The sequence below is a fragment of the Sceloporus occidentalis genome, unplaced genomic scaffold, assembly GCF_023333645.1.
Source record: "Sceloporus occidentalis isolate IW3139 unplaced genomic scaffold, rSceOcc1.0.p SCAF_1, whole genome shotgun sequence".
NCBI lineage: Eukaryota > Metazoa > Chordata > Lepidosauria > Squamata > Phrynosomatidae > Sceloporus > Sceloporus occidentalis.
Window position 1 is genome coordinate 295,177,981 of NW_028316981.1, and position 20,460 is coordinate 295,198,440.

Sequence of the window (20,460 nt, forward strand, 5' to 3'; positions counted from 1 at the left end):
ATGGAAACAATAATGACTCATACTGGCTTGTATCAGTATTGCAGTGATGGATTCATAGCCTAAAGTTAAGGATCTGTAACTGTTTTGTATTCAGGAAGAAGACATAGCCGTACTGAAAATGTACACATAAATCACACCCCAGTCCACCTTAAGAGACAGCAGCCAGAATGAGTGGAAAAGGTCCATTTAGCTTCCAATCAGGGTGCAAGAAAGAGGATATTTCCATTCCCTCCCATCAGCGAGTGAGCCTGTGATACTCATAAGTCAGCAGTCCTTGTCATAGCCTCACTTTCTGGCTGAAGGGAGGTGGAAATGTTGTCCTCCTTGAGCCCTGATATGAAGCTCAACATACTTTTTTGCCTGATCTATCTGCTGTCTTTTGAGGTGAACTGTGAGGGGATGCTAGGTCAGGAGATGTTCCTTAATTACATCTCTGTAATTAAACATCCAATCAAGGATATTGGCAATTATTATTATTATTATTATTATTAGGTTCTGATCACAAAATTCCTAAATACATAAATTAATGGAAATCATGCATGTTGTTGTTGTTGTTGTCATCATCATCATCATCATCATCACCACCACCACCACCATTTCTAATAATTTCAGAATACAGAATTATAGGCTGCCTTAATACAGATTTTTGGACATTGGAGGTTATAGTATAGGCTGGAGCCTCCCAAGCACCTGTCCTTGTACACACTGTTAAGACAATGTGTTTTTCCCAGAGAAGATGGGAAAGCTAAAAGAAACTTGTAGCTGTTGGTTTTTTGGATCTGCATACCTGAACTGAACATTTCTTCGAATGACTGCCACTGACATGAAATCACCGCGCCCATGCTCATTTTCTCCACAATACAGAAGCAAGCCATCCTCGGCTTCAGCCTGGGAATACAAAAAACAATTTAAAAGTAAACTAACACCTTGGTCCTGAATAACAGTTACAAATAAACAGACCCCAATTGTATACAGTTCCACAGTGTCATGAGAGCACAATGCTCCTTCACTTATAATCAGAGAGAACAATTTTTGCATCATTGCATTCATTCTGCTAGGTTGTTTGCTCATCCAGACATTTTTAGAACAAGAGTGGGAAGAGGTAAAGGGGAAACCATTCCCACACTACTGTGGATAGATATGAAAGAGGTCATTTTATCCATTTATTGCATATTTATTCCACCCTTCTTCCAAGTTCACCAAGAAAATGCCTAGAACTCCGTATTTTTATACTTGCAAGAAATGTGAAAGGTAGATTAAGCCAGAACTTGTGTGACACATAACAAGTGATGCCATCCCCTGGGACAGCTTGTTGTTGTTGTTGTTGTTGTTGTGGTAGGAAAGATACAATTACATTGCATTACAGAGGTAACATAGAGCCCATACAGACAGGCCAAAATAAAGCTGCTTTGGGTCACTTTGGAGGTATGCTGTTTAAATGATGCATGCGTCCTAAGAGGCCAGAAACCAAGCCAAAGCCACACTCCAGTCCTAAGGATGGAGTGCAGCTTTGGTGATGTTTCTGGATTCTTAGGACGCATGCATCATTTAAACAGCATACCTCCAAAGTGACCCGAAGCAGCTTTATTTTGGCCTGCCTGTATGGGTCCATAGCGAGCTATAAAGCCATTTATTGATTTTTGGGGCAACAGTAATATTTTCTCACTTTCCCCCTAACTTTTAAAATAAGCACTCGAAAGGAATTTTCCTCTGCCTGTTTGTTATTCAGCAATGGAAAAGTAATGAGCAATGCAATGTGAAATGTAGCAAATTGCTAAAAAATGTAATGGTAACTGTAAAGACCTACTGTTCTAGTGACTTGCTTTGAGAAGAAGCTTTCCAAGCATTGGGTTAGGTTAAGAAAGGGAGACTAAATGGACCAAGTGAACTCTATGGCTGGCAGAGGATTTGAACCTGCATTTTCCTGTTCATAAATCAAGATTCTACATTCAACCATGTCACGCTCTTATAATTAGCTGCTTTGTATAATTCCACAGAGTTACTTGAAAAATGTAAAAAATGCTATGTCACAATTTTGAGTTTGAAATCAGTTGCAGTGATGAAAATCCACAGACCCATGGCACTCAGAATGTTCATTATTTTATTGGTTTTTATAAATGCGGTGATGTCTTTTAACAACTAGTTGTACTGAGCATGCTTACAAGCTAATCAAGACTCCAAAGTGCCTAGAATTCAGTGGAATGAAACTATGTGTATGGGAATGCCCAAAGAGCCCTATTAAGGCATCTTCTACTTGGGATAAATAAACATACAAATAGGGAAGCATGCTAGTCATCACAAGAAGAGTGAATTCATGAAAAGCTTCATTTAGCCATGAAGCTTCTCATACATTTTGGAACATAAGGCCAAGTAGTATTTTCTGCTGTCCAACAAATTAAACTCAAATAACTTCCAGCACAAAATTATACCCATTTGTGCACTGCACAATTTCTTCTTCACCTTTTATAAGACTTGTAAAATTACATTCCAGCATAGTGCAGTTAACTTTCCATAACTCACCTGTATTGCCAATACAGATCTTTTCCTAATTGCTTTCAATGGGAGCTGAGAAGCTTGGAGTTGTAAAACTCTTTTGAATTGGAAGCTCTTGGTGTAACCCTATTGGCAGATTTTCTTTACACTGTGTCTCCATTAATCTGAATGTAACAAGACATTAAAAATGACTTTGCCCCAAGGCTCTACACACTTACCCTGAATTCAACAGTAATTTGGAATGTCTGATAGGCATTTTTCAGAGGTTCAAAGGTGATGTACGAGTAGCCAAAGAACTGAGGATACTGAATATTAACATCTGAAAGATAACATTGAGGGCATATTGCTTAGTAGTTAACTTCTGAATAACATCAATAGATGCATTTTTTTGAATCAGAGGACATTTCTACTTGAGGTTATATTTATCGGTAGTACTCAACAGACTGTCTCTGTCTTCCCTCTAAATTTTTACAATGGACTCCCTTATGCCCCAGATTTCGAAGTATCCACATCAGCTCTTCACTCCCAGTCCCACCCCAGATGCATCCAAAAACCAGTTAGTCAGTCAATCTGTTCCTCATCCCTATTGGTGTTTCAAGATAAGCCTCCAATTGTGTCTTCTTGGCGGGAAAGGAAATGAATACTTCACCAAACAAGAATATTCATCAGACTGTCTGGAGAGGCTTTGCAAAAAAGAAAAAAAAAGTCCCTCCCTGTCAGGCATTTACTCATACTTCTTCATGCAGATGGGTATGTTATTTGCCATCTCTAAATGGTAATCTGGCACCATTAAAAATGTAAAAAAATTATAATGAAAGAATTAAAAGCAGCAGCAGTAGAGAGCCAACAAACAATTACAGCAGCAGATAGCTTTAAATAAGGCTTTCTTAACTAAAACTGCCTTCAGGTAGTGGAAGAATACCAAAAGAGAGGATCAAATGAATTTATTAGGATGAAAAGTTCTCTATCCTAGTTGCTACAATATCAAATGTCCTTTCATTCACCCCTGCAGAAGGAGAGGGACATGTTCTTTCATTTATCCCTGCATAAGGACATATAGAAGGAGCTCATCTGTTGCCCCCAATGAATGGGAGTACACCACCCTTTAGATATCCTGATCATACATCATTTGAGCAGGATACGGAACAGCTCATGAAACAGGTATAGCAAAGGAGTAAAATGATTCAGAAAAACAACAACAGTGCTCATCAAAACTCTTGATGCTGCATTTCTAGACAGTTGTCAGGGGCAGTTCCATGCACATTGCACTGCCGTGGTGCAGCTATTGGCAGGCAGCTGGCACTTCCCATGTTGGTGAGGCAGTGAATCCAATCTAGTTTTCATAGCTTTAAAGGAGCTATCCAGGTCACTGAACCCTCTTCCCACTTAGGGCAGCTCCATTGAAATATGGGCTAAAATGGAGTTACCCCTTCATATCCATGGATCCTTTATCTACAGATTCAATCATCCACAGCTTAAAATATTTTTTAAAATATAAATGCCAAAAAAAGCAAACCTTGATTTTGCCATTTTATTTAAGGGACACCATTTTACTATGCCGTTGTATTTAATGGGACTTGATCATCCACAGATTTTGGTATCAATGAGGGGTCCTGGAACCAAACCCCAATGGATACCAAGGACACACTGTACAAGACCCACCACACCACTGACAAGGAAGTTATCAATGCAACTGGGTGAAACCTAAATGCAACCATGTATGACAACAGCTAGGTCCATCTTATGCAGTAATGCACATGAGCACTACAGTGACCTCAGCAAAGTACTTCCAGCCACAGTCACCAGCAGCCTTACATTTTGAGAGCTGATACAATCAACAACCAAATGTCTGGGGAAAACAACAGACATGTCTGTTTCCACTGTGAATTGCTAGTTAACTTTCCATGAGTGCTGGGTGAGTGAACTGTCAAAATTCAAGTCTAGAGTTTGGCAATGTTCCTGCAACCTATATTGCTTTTGGATTCCCAGTCACCAGTCAATTTGAATCTTGGGGAAAGGGCAGTGTATAAATACAGAGACTGATTAATAGATGACTGATTGATTGATTGAAGTGGGAATCCAAAATTAATGTCACATTGACTTTTCTGGTTGTTTGTCCAAATATCTGGTCACTAGTTGCATCACCTCTCAAATACCATAATAATATGTAATAACCTATCTCCAGATTTTGTTGAACCTCATCACCTGTCTTTTACAACTATGTTTACTCTTTGTCCACTAGCATACTACAGTGCCAAACGAATAAGGACACCAAATATATGCAATGTTGCTTTGAAAACCTGGTCTATAAAGCAATATATTGTCAGTGGTTTTCTAAATAAACCAACCTTCTGAACAACTCTCTCCTCCTTTGCCAAGGTTACAGTGGCAACGAGACCCACTCCTTTCATAATCATTGACGCAAAAGCTATCAGTAGAGCAGATGGTTTCATCACAGGACTGATCAGACTGCCGTACCACTGAAGCCACACCATTCCTCCTGGTGGTCTTAAGAGTGATGCTGGTAGCAGTGGTGGTGGTACGTGGTAGAAGAGTAGTTGGTGCACGGAAAGTAACAGGAGATGTAGTAGTAGAAAGCAGCCGTGAAAGGAGTCTTGCAGTAGAACCTTGTGAGAGCTTGGTTTCAACCAAAAACTTCCTATTGGCTCCTTTGATAGCAGGAAGTGGTTTGAGCTGATAAAAGATAAGAGCAGTAGGACATCTAGTGTAGCAAGGAGTTAACCATTCAGAATCTGCACCTACTGTTTGTTTATTTGTTTGTTTAACAAGCATCATCATAATCATCTTCGCTTACAGACAGACAGATATAACTCTGATATCCTACCTTATACCATAAGCTCTCTGAGTTACAATAAAATCAGTCTAACCTCTAGGCAGGAATTTTCTCAGCCAAGGTCTCAGTCAGAAGCAGGATTAGAACACATTGTAATATTCAGACCAATGTTTTGTCATTAGGTAATCCTAAAGAAAAGCATGACTCCTCTAGGGATGCATTAGTTTGGCTAACCACAAAGAATCCACACCAAAGGAGCAAAGCGCCTGTGCTTCCCATGTAAAAAGCTGCAGGTTCAATTATTATTATTTCTCATTAAAGCAAGAGATGGAAATGTGCAACCATCAAATGTCACTGGATATTGGAATCCATCAGCTCTATCCAACACAGACCAGAGTCATGTATGGTGGGAGCCACTATGAGTACTAGTTCTGGAGAAAACATATTGTATAAAATCATCACCACCCCCATGATTTATTTGAATGAATGGGACTTAATAGTTAACGGGGTGATAAGGATTGTACCACATTGTCTAAATATTCAGGTTTCCTTCTATTTCTTCATTCTTCAGAGCCGAATTGAAAGTTTTCAGGACACTCTTTTCTGAGAATACTTAAAAAATCCTCTATTTTTCTCTCATTTCCTAAAATTATGCTGTCTAAAACTGAGTGAAACTATTATTCTAATGTCCCTGTGTTATGTATTCTGAGCTAAGGATGCAAAAATTTGTAATATTTGTTCTTGCAGGTGAAAATGAATACTTTTTTCATTTTATTACTCACTGCAACAAGTCTGTCAACTACTCACAGTTCAGGATATATTCTGTGTATAAACATGTTTCCTGTACAGAAAACATCATTTTCTTATTAATATTAGTGGTGGGAGCAGCAGACTAACAAGATCTGGAGAGCTACATGTCCCCTATCCCTGGATTAAAAGATCTCATGCAGTACAAATATGAACAATATCTGCCTGAGACTTGAAAACCAGTATCAAAAAGAATACACAAAAATGGTATATCAGAATAATAGTTTCATTCAGTATTAGAGAGCACCTTTATCTCTTCACAAACAGCAGTTCAAGGCATAGATCTTGTTTGCTGTAGAAATAGACTTATCCCAGAGGTTCATTATGTCAGATGCCCTTTGATATATTTATTGGTAAGTGGAGATGAAATATTTTTTATTATTATTCAAGAGGCTTTGGAGAACTGATGTTTATACTGAGAAAGGGGTTTAAAGAGCATTCCGCACTGTTCTCATTTCTTGCTTTTTAATTTATATGTTTTAATTTGTTATTAATTCTATGAATACTTTAATTTTAACAACAGCTCTTTCTATGCCTTTATCCATATTTGTTTTTATCTATATCTGTTTTAATTTTTGTATGTGAGCATGAGTACCAGTTCTAGAGAAAATGCACAGAATAAAACCATCATAATCATCATCACCACTACTATCATAATGACTTATGATTGAATGGGAATTAATAAAACAGAAAATCAGCATCAGTTTGTCTACATATTCAGATGTCCTTCTACTTATTATTCAGAGCTGAACTTAAAATGTTCAGAAGGCTTTTTTTTCTGGAAATGCTTCAGAATTTTTTATTTTTTCTTACTCCCTAAAGTATGCTGCCTAATCCTAAATAAAACTAATATTCTGTTGTCTTTGTATTAGGTATTCTGAGCTTGGGGTGCAATTCTTTATCATGTATGTTCTTGCAGGGAGGAACAAATAGTTTTCTATTTTGTTATTCACTTCAAAAAAGTCAGCAAGAACCGTGTAATTTTTAAGATTATTCATAGACATGTTCTGTGCATACGACTTATCCTGTGCATAAGATGAAATCTGTTTGGCAAGAAACACATTTCCTGAACAAAAAACAATTTGTTTTCATAGAAATGTTGTTTTCTTTGGAGAAAATTATGTTCCCTTGGAGGAAAACTTGCTTTCTATTGAGGAAATTTGTGTTCTAAATAAAATGTTTTCTGCCAGTGAAGATATTGCAATGAAGAGCCCTGGTGGTGCAGTGGTTAAATGTCAGTACTGCAGCCACTCATTTACAGCCACAAGGTTGTGAGACCGCTTTAAGCCAGGGTCTCCAGGGTAGATTCAGCCTGGCATCCTTCCAAGGTCACTAAAATGAGTACCCAGCTTGTTGGGGCAATTAGCTTACATGTTGTAAAACACTTAGAGACTGCTTAGTTCAGTATGAAGCGGTATAGACATGTAGCTGTTATTCCTATTGCTAAGCGGTGGAATGCTCCCTGCTCAAATGCTCTGCCATCCACCTCCATAGAAATGTGGGTGATGATGATGATGATGAACTGATTGATTGCCTCACTGATTCATTGATTGATGTGCCACCATTTCTTGCAGGTGCTCAAAGTGACAATCTCAACAAAGCATGCACTAATTTCATAAATTAAAAATAACTAATGAGTTGCAATAAAACCCATCAATATAAACAAGAAGTAGAGATAATAAAAATCCACTTGCTTATATTCTAAAAGTTCATAAAATAAGATCACTTTTGGCTGGGATCTGAAGGACAAATGATGTCACTAGCTTTGGGAGGCAGCCAAATGTTTACCAGAAGGACATTTGACAACCAGAGCACCACTACCAAGAAGACTCTGCTAAATGTAGCAGACCAAGGAGTCTCACCGTTCCATGGCATAAAGGCAGAGTTTTCTGGCCAACCTTAAATCCCAGTTAGGTTAAAACTGGGGAAGGAAATCTTTTAAGTACAGTACCTGAATCTTGAGAAATTCGGGTCTTTATACTTTAGTACCAGTATTTGAACTTGATATAGTTGCTCAATGTGTAGGCTCTCCTCAGTCCCTCACTTCCCCATGTGCCCAGTCTCTCCCATCCCACCCCATCATTAAGTGAATGCAAATTACATTATCTATGGCTTCAAATAATGGTGTAAGGAAGGAAAAGGTCAGAGTGAATCAAAATAAAGGAATACATTTAAATTGAGACAACATGTCACCAAAGGACAGATTAATTTATATATCTGTGCCCTGTCTTTCTCAGACCTCCTTGTCCAAATGCTATATACACAAAAACCTTTAAGGGTCTGAAATGCCAGAATGACTGGTGCCTTTAGATTTACCTCATCAATGTAAATGTCATAGTCTGAATCATCAATCTCAATTCCATCATCATCACCATTTCCAGTGTCTGTGACATACCGATGCCCATAGCTTCCACTTCCTAGCTCTTCTGGGCCTGAGAAGACAAAACAGACATAGATGAAACTCAATCATAGTCACAGAAATACTATTCCAGCAGATATTTTTTTCTATAAGTGCACAAATACGCATATCTTGGATGAACAATGTTACAAGTAACACAACTTTCTGCAGCAAGTTATTTTCTTGATAATGAGGTCACCAATTATTATTATTGTTATTATTATACTTTATATAGCACTGTAGATTTACACAGCACTGTACATACAAACAATACAATACATAAAAGTAAACCTGCACATAGTGTATATTCTAAGAAATAATTGCATAATACATATAAATAATACATAACAATACAGGAAGGGGTTCAATAAAATAAGGCAGGCAATATAGTTACACTTCACAAGTATTCTAATGAGTGAAAGCAATGCTACATTATCAGTAACATTTTCTAACTGTGTCTCAAAATTACATTTTAAGGATATTTTGAATTTTTCAAATTTTATACAATTTTCTTATCTTACCATTTTCTTATCTTTTCAAGAAAAAAGTAATTTGTAACATCCTGAACAATGTAGCATGCAACCTTTGAAACAGCGTAATTCACAAAATGGTGAATTACTTGATGAACACTGTAAGATGGAACAAAACAGATGACTTTTTAAAAGTAATTTCCCAAGTTCTGCCTTGTAGATTAGTATTATCCCATGCTAACATAAAAGTAATCCTGTACAATAATTAATAAAGACTAGAGTCCCCAAAACCTCAACCACAAAATTGAAAGAATGAAAGAAAAAAGGAAACCAGAGTTTAAACCCTTGCTTAGTCATCGAAACCCACTGGGTTACCTTGAGTAAGTTACATTCTCAACCTTAATTGAAGGCAATGGGAAACCTCCTCTTAGTCTTGCCAAGATAAGCCTATGATACCATTGCCATCAGTTGAAATCAATCAAACCAATTTGAAGGCCCACAAGAAGACAACAATCAAGGGTGTTAAATAGGGTCTAATCCCTATCAAAATGATGACATAATTGCATGTGGTTTCCATGCCACTGGGTATGAATCTGCACAGGCTTTAAAGGAGCTACGCAAGGGGCTGAATACATTATGGGTATAGGATTTAGCACCTTGGATAGATGCTTAAAGTTCATATTAAAACCAAGAGTAGAATCACCCTCCACTTGCTATAGAAGCTACCAGCTGCCATCAACATGTACTTAAATATATCTTTTTTTCTTCCTCATAGACATCACATGAGGACAGAACTCTGCAGTCAGCCCTTGATCAGAGGAGACAATGTTTCACACATCTCTTTTTCTAACTTTAAAATCACTCTTATAGCAGGCCCTTGGTATCCACTTGGATATAGTTCCAGGACCCCACATGGATATCAAAACATGTGAATGCTCAAGTTTAATTATATAAATGGTGTAGGAAAATAGTGTCCCATATATGATATGGCACAATCAAGGTTTGCTATTTGGATTTTTAAATTACACACACACACACACTTGAAGCCATGCATGGTTGAATCCAGGGATGACGAATCCATGGATATGGAGGGCTAACTGTACTTGGAACAGAGACCACACTAGTGATTCCCCTTGGCTACCATTTCTTAGCTGATATTAACTCGCTCCACCTTTTCCTAGCTTCTTATTTGGAACTGATGATTAAACAAAATGGGTCAAGGTAAACAAATGAACAAAAATGAGATCTGTGCTTTGCTTTTTGAAATATCCTTGACAAATAATGCACCACCCTTCTTATATTCTGTTTCTTGGAGGTGATTCCCACTGTCTCAATGGAACTCATTTCTGAGTATGGATATGAAAATTTGTCTGTCTCAACTTTGTTGTGTTTTTTTTTCAAAACTGAAATTAGATTTTCTTCCTATGCCAGTTTTTATTAGACTATGAGACTTGTTTCTTTGCACACTGAAAGCCTAAGTATTTTGCCTAGTATGCATTTATTGATGCAGTTTACCTAATGTATGTGTGCATTTATCCATTTTACCAAATTTATGCAGTCCTGATTGTGTTTGTACATAATTTTCAATTGTATACATTTCAACCGTACACATTTTAAAATGTGCACATTGCTGTTCTTTCTTAGTTTAGTACCTCCAGGTTTCAAGATGAAATTACTGGATTGTTCTGCCATTGTTTCCTGTCTGATGCTGACATACAGTAAAACAATACTTTTGTATGCTATTGTTTCTCTAAAAGGAAGCAGGGCGATGTGTAAATCTTCTGCTGTCCTCAGGTGAGAACGAGAGCACATTTTGTATAGCTGATGAAGAGCTCATTAGTCTATAATGGGTAGCTAATCAATTGTTGTTCAAACAATGGTGTTTCTATGAATGCACAAACAATGGAGAGTGGAAACCACGGTCTATTTCATTACAAGGTCCATCAATGCAGTTCCTTAGTGTGAAACAACCTGATGCCTACTTAAGACACTCTACCAACCCTGTAATCCTGTATCCATAATTAAATGAAAACCCTGTGGGGAGGCATGGGGGGGGGGGGGAGCAAGCCTCTTTCCAAATAATCAAGTTACATCAAATAACCCTTGTTAAAATAAATAAGAACCTGAGAAAACCTCTTGCTGTTGCTAATTAAGTGGCAACAGAATATCAATCAATAGCTTACAAAGCTATTTTATTAAGAGGCAAACCTTACACATTTATGTCACTTGAATTTGGGAAATAATTTAGCCCTCTTTCTGTATCTGAGAAAATTTTGCTTAATGCCAAAAGTGAGTCGAAAGACAAGCCTTTTCTATCTCTAGTCAGTGTGTAATTTATTAGCTTTTTATTCTATTCGCTGGTAAATTTATTGGCTTTGAAACTGAGAACGTCTTGTCATCCTATTCCACTTGCAGTATGTAGCAATAGCAGCATGTCACTAAATGCTACTTACTTCGCCAAAGCTAAAGCCAATCTGATAAAGTCAGGCCGCATGAAGTCTTATTTATTGATCAAGACTTACAAACAGTATATTCTTGGCTGTCTTTGGCATTCCTGGCTCCCTTTGGCCTTTAACTGCTATTGCTGTTTTTTGAAATCTGTCCAGCAGTATGATGGGTAGAATGCGGAGCAAGACGGTTGTATAGTAGGCCCTCCATATCCATGGACTTGCATCTGCAGATGGCAAGTCCATGGGGGGGGGGGGCAGAGGAGGAAGAGGAGGAGAAGGAAGGAAGGTAGAGGAGGGAGGAGGAAGAGGCAGCAGCAGTGGGGGTGGGAAGAGGAGGAGGACAAGGAGGAAGAGGTGAGAAGAGGAGGAAGAGGAAGCAGCCACCTGCCACCTGCTGTGCTGAGAGCAGCAAGGCAGGCTTTGTGCAACTGCAGCAGCAAAGTCCTATTGCCCCCAATGACGGCATGGCCAGATGGCTGCACCACCATTGAGGACAATGGGACTTGAGCATCCACGGATTTTGGTATCTGCGGAGGGATGTAGAACGGATACCAAAAGCCAATCGTATATTGTGAAAACCTCTGACTGAGTGCACTGTAGGTCAAGACATTCTGCTGACTGAAGTGAAATACTAAATGACATCTCCCCATTCATTTTAGAGAAGCCAATCAGAGTAGGACTTGAATCTTGAAGTGGATGGCACCCTCCACTCCAGTAGGCCACTGGCTCATCCACACCACTGCGCAACTCTTTGTTGTTCTTATTGTTGTCTCATGCCTTGAAGCTCAACGGTGAACCTATCATAGAGTTTTCTTGGCAGGATTCGTTTAGGGGAGCTTTGCCTCCCTCAGAGGCTGAGAGCATGTGACTGGCCCAGGTCACCCAGTGGGTTTCATGGCAGAGCTGCTGGAAATCAAATCCTAGTTTCCAGAATCATTGTCCAACACCCAAACCACAATTCCACAAACTCTAGCCTTGGGTTATGACATCACTCTCTCTAATGGTAGGGCTGGACCAACTCACCTCTGTGAGTAATAGAACTTTTGGATGGTCAAGGTGATGACATCTAGGATTATTCACAGGGGTGAGTTTCCTTTACTATAGCCAGATTTCCAAGAGTATTCCCCATAAAACTGAATAGCAACTGCTCCTCCCAGTATACAAAGTAAACGGTTTTACATTGGTATGGAGGAGATAAACATATTTCTTAGTGGCCTGTGACTGCGGTGAAAGCTGCTCCTGTATAGTTCCAGCTGGGTTCTACGTCTTGATTACTCTGGCTTTGAAAATCACATATATCTATTCTTATCTATTTAGCTCTCTATATAGATCTTTGTATATGTGTGTGTGTGTGTGTGTGTGTATTTGCATGTGCACACACATACAGAAAAGAATTAAACAACATAAACCATTATTAAATTCTTGTTAGAGAAAGTGGCTAATCCTACTCAAATTAGCACAGTAAAAGAATTTTATCTTCAATGACAAAAGGACTCAAAACATTTTGTGCCTACAGATAAACAGGATGTGGAAAGAGCATGTGTGTTCTGTGAGGATCACCAAGCTACAAATCCTGGAGAGCACGTTGTACCTTGAAGACTTTTCCATAAACATTCTGTTCAGAAGTTAAATTTAAGCCCAAGAGTTTACCACTGGGGCTAGGAAAGACAATCAGAAGCAAAGCAGTTGAAAGGAGCTGGCATGAAAAGGAGGTTGCAGCTTTTAAAAAAATAGTATCAATAACAAGATTCATAAAGAACAAAACACAGGTTTAATACAGTGGTTCTGGTGATTTGGAATCTTGCTCTCCTTTCTGCCTATCACAAAAAATCCACCATAAATTTGATGAATTCAAACCTGCAAGCTGTCTATAGAGAGATTAGAGCAGAACTAAGAGAAAAGCGGCATCCTGATGTCAACTCCCCACCACTTCAAATTAATTAGTTCATATGTCCTGATGTCATTACTCTGTCCTTGATTCCACTGATGATAGCCACAAACATGGACTGAGGTGCTCTCCAAGTATGTCTTTATCTATTTTAGGTTTCGAGTCCATCCGTCCTTCCTTCCTTCACTGTTCTATTCATTGTGGGAGAAGACTAAAAGCAAAGACCTCAATAGATAGACAGTGTGGTGTAGTGGTTAGAGTACTGGATTGTGACCCTGGAGATCAGGGCTCATATCTCCATTCAGCTGTGATAATCCACTGGGTGACCTTGGGAAAATCACATTCTCTCAGCCTCAGAGAAAGGCAAAGGCAACTCCGTTCTGAGCAAATCTTTCCAAGAAAATCCCATGATAGGTTTTTCTCATGGTCAGAAATGACTTGAAAGCACACAACAACAATAACAACAATGACCTCCTTTCAAATTTTAGTCCCACCTGTAATAAAATAAGTGATAAAATGGTTTAGAAGTAACGATTTACCATTAAGGAACTAATTCAATGGGTCAACTGTAGCAATTTAGGCATAAGAATTGAGTGGTTTTGCCAGTAAAGCTACCCTTTTTATCTCCTTCTAGTTCCTAACAAAGGCAAAGGTCCTCTTCTTGTTGTCTTTAGCATACTTTGCAAGCCTAAATTCTGTCTGAGCCTTCACATTCCTGATACCATCATTATACATTGGGGCAGCTCTATCACAATTTGATGAAAGCCATCTTGGTCCCCATGTAACTCATAAGACAGAATAGAAATGAAATGAAATTTTCCTCCTTGGTTATAACACCCTTCTTTTCTCTACCATCCTAGTTCCTTTTGAGGTTCAGATCAGCCAAGTTCTTTATGCAGCTACACAGGTCCCTGGGTTTTCCTGTTCATAGAAAGAATGCACGATTACACTCAATATTTCAGAATTTCTTCTTCCTGGCTGGACAGTCCATTATAAGCCCTATACAGACAGGCCAAAATAAAGCTGCTTCGGGTCACTTTGGAGGTATGGTGTTTCAATGATGCATGTGTCCTAAGAGTCTGGAAGCTGCACCAAAGCTGCATACCAGTCCTTAGGACTGGAGCGTGGCTTGGGTACGGCTTCTAGACTCTTAGGAGGCATGTATCATTTAAACACCATACCTCCAAAGTGACCCGAAGCAGCTTTATTTTGGCCTGTCTGTATAGAGCCTATAATAACCAGAGTCTGGATAAGCTCTCCAATCTGCAACTCCCAGAAACCCACAACTAGTGGTCATGCTTGGTGGGAGATTCTAATACTGTAGTTGTAATCCAGAAAAACAACATTTTCATTCTCTGGCCACAAGGTTACTACTCTTGTTTCTCTGTCCTTCTAGCTTTACCTGAACAGCAGTCCAAGATGTGACTGCTGTTTTTGGCAGCAGACCCTTGTTTCACATTTATTTCTGCTCTTTCTTCCCCCTGCATTCAAAGCATGTCAAAGAATTTTAGACTGTTCTGACATCAGCTAGTCACACATCTAATTTGAGAAGAAACATTTCTTCCAAAATCCTACCTTCACTCCAGCAACACCTGATCAAAACCCAGAAACAAACTGACTCACACCATTATCCAAGTGAATTTCAAGTCAATGCTAGAAGTTGCAAGGATCCTCCAACCCTCTTTCACTTTGGTCTTTTTCTGAAGTAGTTTTTAAATTATGCATGTAATATATAGAATTCCGTTTTAAAGAATGGCATGAAGAGGTGAACAATAGGCTTGTCAATGTTACTTCTCCTTAAGATGTTGCTTATCAATTACGCATGAAGCAGACACACACACACACACACACACACACACACACACACCCATACACACCCATACACAAACACTCAGACGTGTATCAAAATTAAAAGATTGTAGTAGCACAGGAGCAACATGAACCCGGAGCTTTTTGGCCTGGAGAGCTTTCTTAATTCTACCCATGGCTTGACTGTTATAGATTTTCATAGATTTCTAGAAACTGACAGCCCTTCTTTATTCAAGGGTGGGGAAAAGGAAGAACAGACTGTTGGTTAAAAAACATAGGAGTGATGGCACCTGAATTAGTTGAAGCTGAGGTGGCCAATGGCTTCTATGTTGGGGTGTGTGGGAATCTGCTCTGAGTTTTAGTCAAAATTTAAGGGAACAGTATGATGTACTGAAATCTATCTCCAAAACAGATTCATGTGCATATTCTCCAGCATTTCACAGATGAAAACCAGGACACATGTAGCCAAGCAACATCAGAGTGTGGCCAAAATGACAAAAGGTGTTCATGAGGAAGAACACACAAGCTAGGAGAGGCTGCAGTACTTTGCTTTTGCCTGAGGTGACTGGGAAGGACAACATCTTGCCCCCTCTTCTCTTCTCCCCAGTGTTGAGTTAATGGGGTGCAAACAACTTTTGCAATCTAAACTCAATCTGTACCAACTGACATAAACTGAGGACTAATGGGGGACGTGAGAGAAAATCAGACCATTTTGAAAGCAGCTGAAGAAGTGGGATGGCAGAGGATACACTAGGACAGTATAAGAACACACTGGGAAAGCCAGTGTGGTATAGTGGTTGAGCATTGGACTAAGACTCTGGAGACCAAGGTTCAAATCCCAGCTTGGCCAAATAAACCCACTGGGTGACTTTGGACAAGTCACACTCTCTCAGCCTCAAAGGATGGCAATGGCAAATCCTCTCTGAACAAACTTACCAAGAAAACCACATGACAGGGTTACCTTGGGTTCACCATAAGTTTGAAATGACTTGAAGGCACACAACAACAACAACAACAAGCAGAGAAGGTAGTTCTTTTAAAGCTCCATCTAAACCTGGAGTGGATGGCATGGAAGCCAAGTGTTGAAAGAAGCATCTTTTACTCACTGAACATTCTGATAGGGTCACTGGGAGCACTAGGCGGACTGGTTCCATATGAATTTGCTGCCCGGACTGCAAACTGGTACTTGTTGTTTGGAGTTAGCCCCTTCAAAACCATGGAGTCCATCTGGATCTGTTCTCTAATTACTGTCCAGTTGGTATCAAGATCAGGCCTGATTAAGAGAAAGAAACCATATAAAGTACAATTAAAATTATCTTGAGCCAAACCTTTGAGAGAATTCAAAATCTGCCAAATTTGCCATTCTAACTTGAAATCTGAATGTGACATTGCAGAATGTCCCATGTTGGCTGAGGGATTCTTGGAGCCGTAGTCTAAAATGTAATATTTCCATGTTCAATATACAAATATTTTGGCAGCAGTGCTGAGCACTCAAAACTTCAGAGGTAGCCCAGCAAGAGAGAGGCTATACTGGCTTTTTCTATAGGGCAATTATTCAGACTATTCTATGTGTTTGAGCAAGACTACACCACACATTTTGTTCAGAATGACCTCTTTAAAAGGACATAAAAAAGCCCTGATTTGACTTCAAAACATAAGATTAAGCTGCTATTCCTCTCACCTCCTTCTTGGATGTCCTTGTACTATTTATGACAGGAAATAACCTTCAGGCCTTAGATCTGCTGTTTATAAACAGCCCTAGCTGCAAACAACTCTGTCATTATTTTAATAAAAATAGTAGCACAAGGCAAACTTTCCACATACATTTGGAGCCCATGTACATTTGGAGCTCAAAGGTGCTGCCAAAATTGACTCACATAATTTTCAGTGCAGGAGTGATTTAGTTATTCGAGGGTCATTTCTATTAAGCAAGAAGGGAGGACACAGTGATTTTAAAAAGAGCAATTGGGGTTCATTTTTTTCAACTTGGCCTGTACTCTGTGAACCTGAGAAACCAAATTGTCTTTTCACAGGAGACAAAAAAGCATTCACTTCTTAAAAGGAAAGCAAAAACAACAACCGACATCCAACAGGCCAAGAAGGAATGACTCAACCTCAAAATATTGTCTTGTTTTAATCTTCAGCGACTGCTCTAAGAGAAAGAAAAATCCTCACTAACATGTTATCTTCCCTGGACCCACACTAAGGAGAAAGGGACAGCCTATTAATCTGTACAAATCTGAATACTGAACTTTTAATTTTGAGCCCAACCAAGGGCTTCCACTGTTTTTCATAATCGAGAGCATCTGTTCCCCTTCCTATTTCTTAGCAGCCTTAGTTTTATAGGTGAAGGCTTTTTTCCCCCATTGCTTAAATCGTTTACTTGTTAAAAGTGATATTTTGCACGCGACGCATACTGCTTTAACACACAATGGAACAAGAAGGCTAAAACCATCTGAAGGCATTCTCATTTTGAGATGCTGCTTGATACATTAGGGAAGTGTGTTTGCTCTCCAAAATGAAAAATGCCATAAATGTCTCCACTGATCTGCTGTTTTATCCAGACAGTTATTTCTCTAGGAAATATTATTTCTTGTACAGAAGGAATTTTGTACACATTAATAAAAAAAAAAAAGGTCTGGAAAAATGCTGCTAATTAGACTTGCAGTGTGTAAAATGCTTATATGTAGAAGAGGTTTGAATTACAAGTCTAGATATTCTCCTTAGCAAATGATGCCATCAACTTTGAACAGGGATAGAGAACGTTTAGCTCCCAGGGTTCAATCCCTCCTGGAAGCCCCATCCCATCAGAGCAGCAAAAACAGTGGCGGAGGAGAGCAAGTGACTCATAGCCTTAAGGAGAACACCTCAAAGCTGTGCCTTAGTCATTTACAATCAACTTTTCCCTTTCTCAGCTAGGAAAACCAAAAGAGCAAGGCTGTTCACAATTTTTTTGGTGCCCCAAGCAGCGGTGCCTCCAGATGCTGGGTGAGTTGCTTTGCCCACTGTTTTCTTCCCAATTTGAGCAAAGCCTACATAGGACTCAAGGAGCACCTCAAAGAATTGCTCCTCCCTGTGCCAGAGGAACACTTTTCCCTGTGCATGCAGAGTGAAGCATGGCTCAAATGCTTTGTCCCAAAGTGTCTTTAAGGTCAGAAGTCCCTAATAGGAAGTCTTAAGATGCCTCGATGAACAGAGCATCCAGAAAGCTTAGTGAGCTGATTTCTGTCCTGATAAGGCTTTGAACGAAATTTCATGATAATAGGGAAAAGACATTTGATACAAATATATTAACCATTTCATACCAGATATATGCAGGTATATCTGGAATGAAAATCCTGTCTATAAAATTCAACTTGTACCTCCTGTTCTATCCCTTTACAAGCACTGTTACTGACCAATGTCCAGCTGCTTTTGGGGGGTTGGGGGTGGGGTAGGAGATCTTCTCTTCTACAATAGTGTGTAATGTTGAAGATTTTTTAAAAATATATACACACACACATGAAAAAAAAACCAACCTCAAAACATTTGCTAATGATTTAAAATGTACACTATTCAGAGCCTGGGAATTTAATTTCAAAAGTACTTGTTTGCATTTCAAACCTCAAAGTGCTAGTGGGCGCTGAAAGGGAAATACTGTATTTTTATTTAAATTTGTATGTATACATATATTGTTACTACATGCCTTCATGTCACTTCCGACTTACGGTGACCCTAAGGTGACCCTGTCATTGGGTTTTCTTGACTATATTTATTCGTAGTGGGGTTGCTTTTGCCTTCTTCTGAAGCTGAGAGAGTATGGCCTGCCCAAGATCATCAAGTTATACATAAAAATATTTTATTTTATGCAAATTTGTGTCATCTTTTGTCCTCCTTTGTTGGCACACTGTCTCTTCTTTAGCAATGTCTAAGTGACCACTCATTACATTACATGTATGATTCATTTAAGAGACTGCTCCGGTTCATTAGTTACATGCTTTTGTGGAAAGATCTTTTCTCTCAGATAAGCTGGAAGAACACCAACTTCTGGCCAGGACAGATAGGGATGACCTGGGCCTTAGGGATTAAATTCCAGGGCTCCTATTTAACTAGTGGGTGGTAGCTAGTAAGACCTTAATAACATATTAAAGTGTAGAATGGGCTTGGAACAAACCTCTCACAATTTACATTCAATTTAAGTTGACAAAGCCTAATAACACATCTGTTGTTTGGTTGTTAGGAGATTGCTTTCTCAAGCAATCCTCAGGGTTTAGACAAATAATCTGCATAGATGAAAACTAGCCTTTCAGAAAGAAAGACTAAAGAGCAGATTGCTCAGAAAAGATAATTTTCTATTTCCAAATATGATTTTTATGTCTGTAGAGTCAATGGGTATGTTCACTTAGACACCCCCCTGCAATGGGTTTATGCAAAACTAACAAAAATTTGCACAGTTAAGACTAGTGTGTTAGCTGTGCTAATTCCCTGAGAAGTCAGATTTCACTACAGTACCACATGCCTTGATAACATCATGTTTGGACTACTCTTATGCATTCTAGATTGTACAGTTGGCTCTCCTTATCCATGGATTCAAGCATCTACAGCTTGAAAATATATAAGGGACACCATTTTACTGTGAGTCTTGAACATCCACAGATTTGGGTATCCACAAGGGGTCTTGGAACCAAACCCTAGCAGATACCAAGGGCCCACTGTATCTCCTTATACAAGCCCACTCAACTTTTGAGACCTACAGTGGAGAGCTTTCTTTCAGTCTCATCACCTTTGCATGCACACTTGGTGAGGAGTGAGGACTCAGGAGAGAACCTTCTCAATGGCTGTCCCCAGGCTCTGGAACTCCCTTCTGTGGGAGATCCACTTGTCCCCCTGCCTGATCTTTTCCCACCAGCAACTGAAGATGTCTATATTCAAGCAAGCCTTTGAATTTTAATAGTGGAGCAGTCGTGTGTGTGTGTGTGTGTGTGTGTGTGTGTGAAGTGTTATGCTGCATTTTTAATTTTTTACTGATCATTATGTTTTAAAGGTTTTTAACTGTTTATATATTTTTTAAAAAAATATATTTTTTGTAAAATAATATTTCACATTAAGGTAATCTTTTTAAAAGTATTGTAAGCAGCCTTGTATCCCACCTCAGGAGAAAGGCAGGATACAAATTCAATAAATAAATAAAAAACAAATATGTGAAGCTGCCTTTGGAAAATTTTAGGAAACTCCAAAATGCTGTGGCCAGAACACAGGCAAGGGCTATGGAAAGCCAGATTGGCCTCCACTCTGCTCTCCTTTTGCCATCAGGCAAAGAATCATTTATTCAAACAGATTTTTAATGAGTAACTGCTTGCAGGGGGTCTTTT

At 39.0% G+C, this 20,460-nt stretch overlaps 1 protein-coding gene across 2 annotated transcripts in view; it reads right to left on the reverse strand.

Moving 5' to 3' along the window:
* Window positions 1-20,460, reverse strand: part of LOC149324099 (pikachurin-like) — a 178,595-nt gene that overhangs the window by 64,260 nt on the left and 93,875 nt on the right. For both annotated transcript variants that reach the window (XM_089496426.1, XM_089496420.1), the window contains exons 7-11: window positions 16,216-16,382; window positions 8,411-8,526; window positions 4,842-5,187; window positions 2,712-2,812; window positions 788-888 (exon numbers count right to left, since the gene is read on the reverse strand). In XM_089496426.1, the coding sequence (XP_089352552.1) occupies window positions 788-888; window positions 2,712-2,812; window positions 4,842-5,187; window positions 8,411-8,526; window positions 16,216-16,382 (831 nt within the window). The remainder of the gene's footprint in view (window positions 1-787; window positions 889-2,711; window positions 2,813-4,841; window positions 5,188-8,410; window positions 8,527-16,215; window positions 16,383-20,460) is intronic.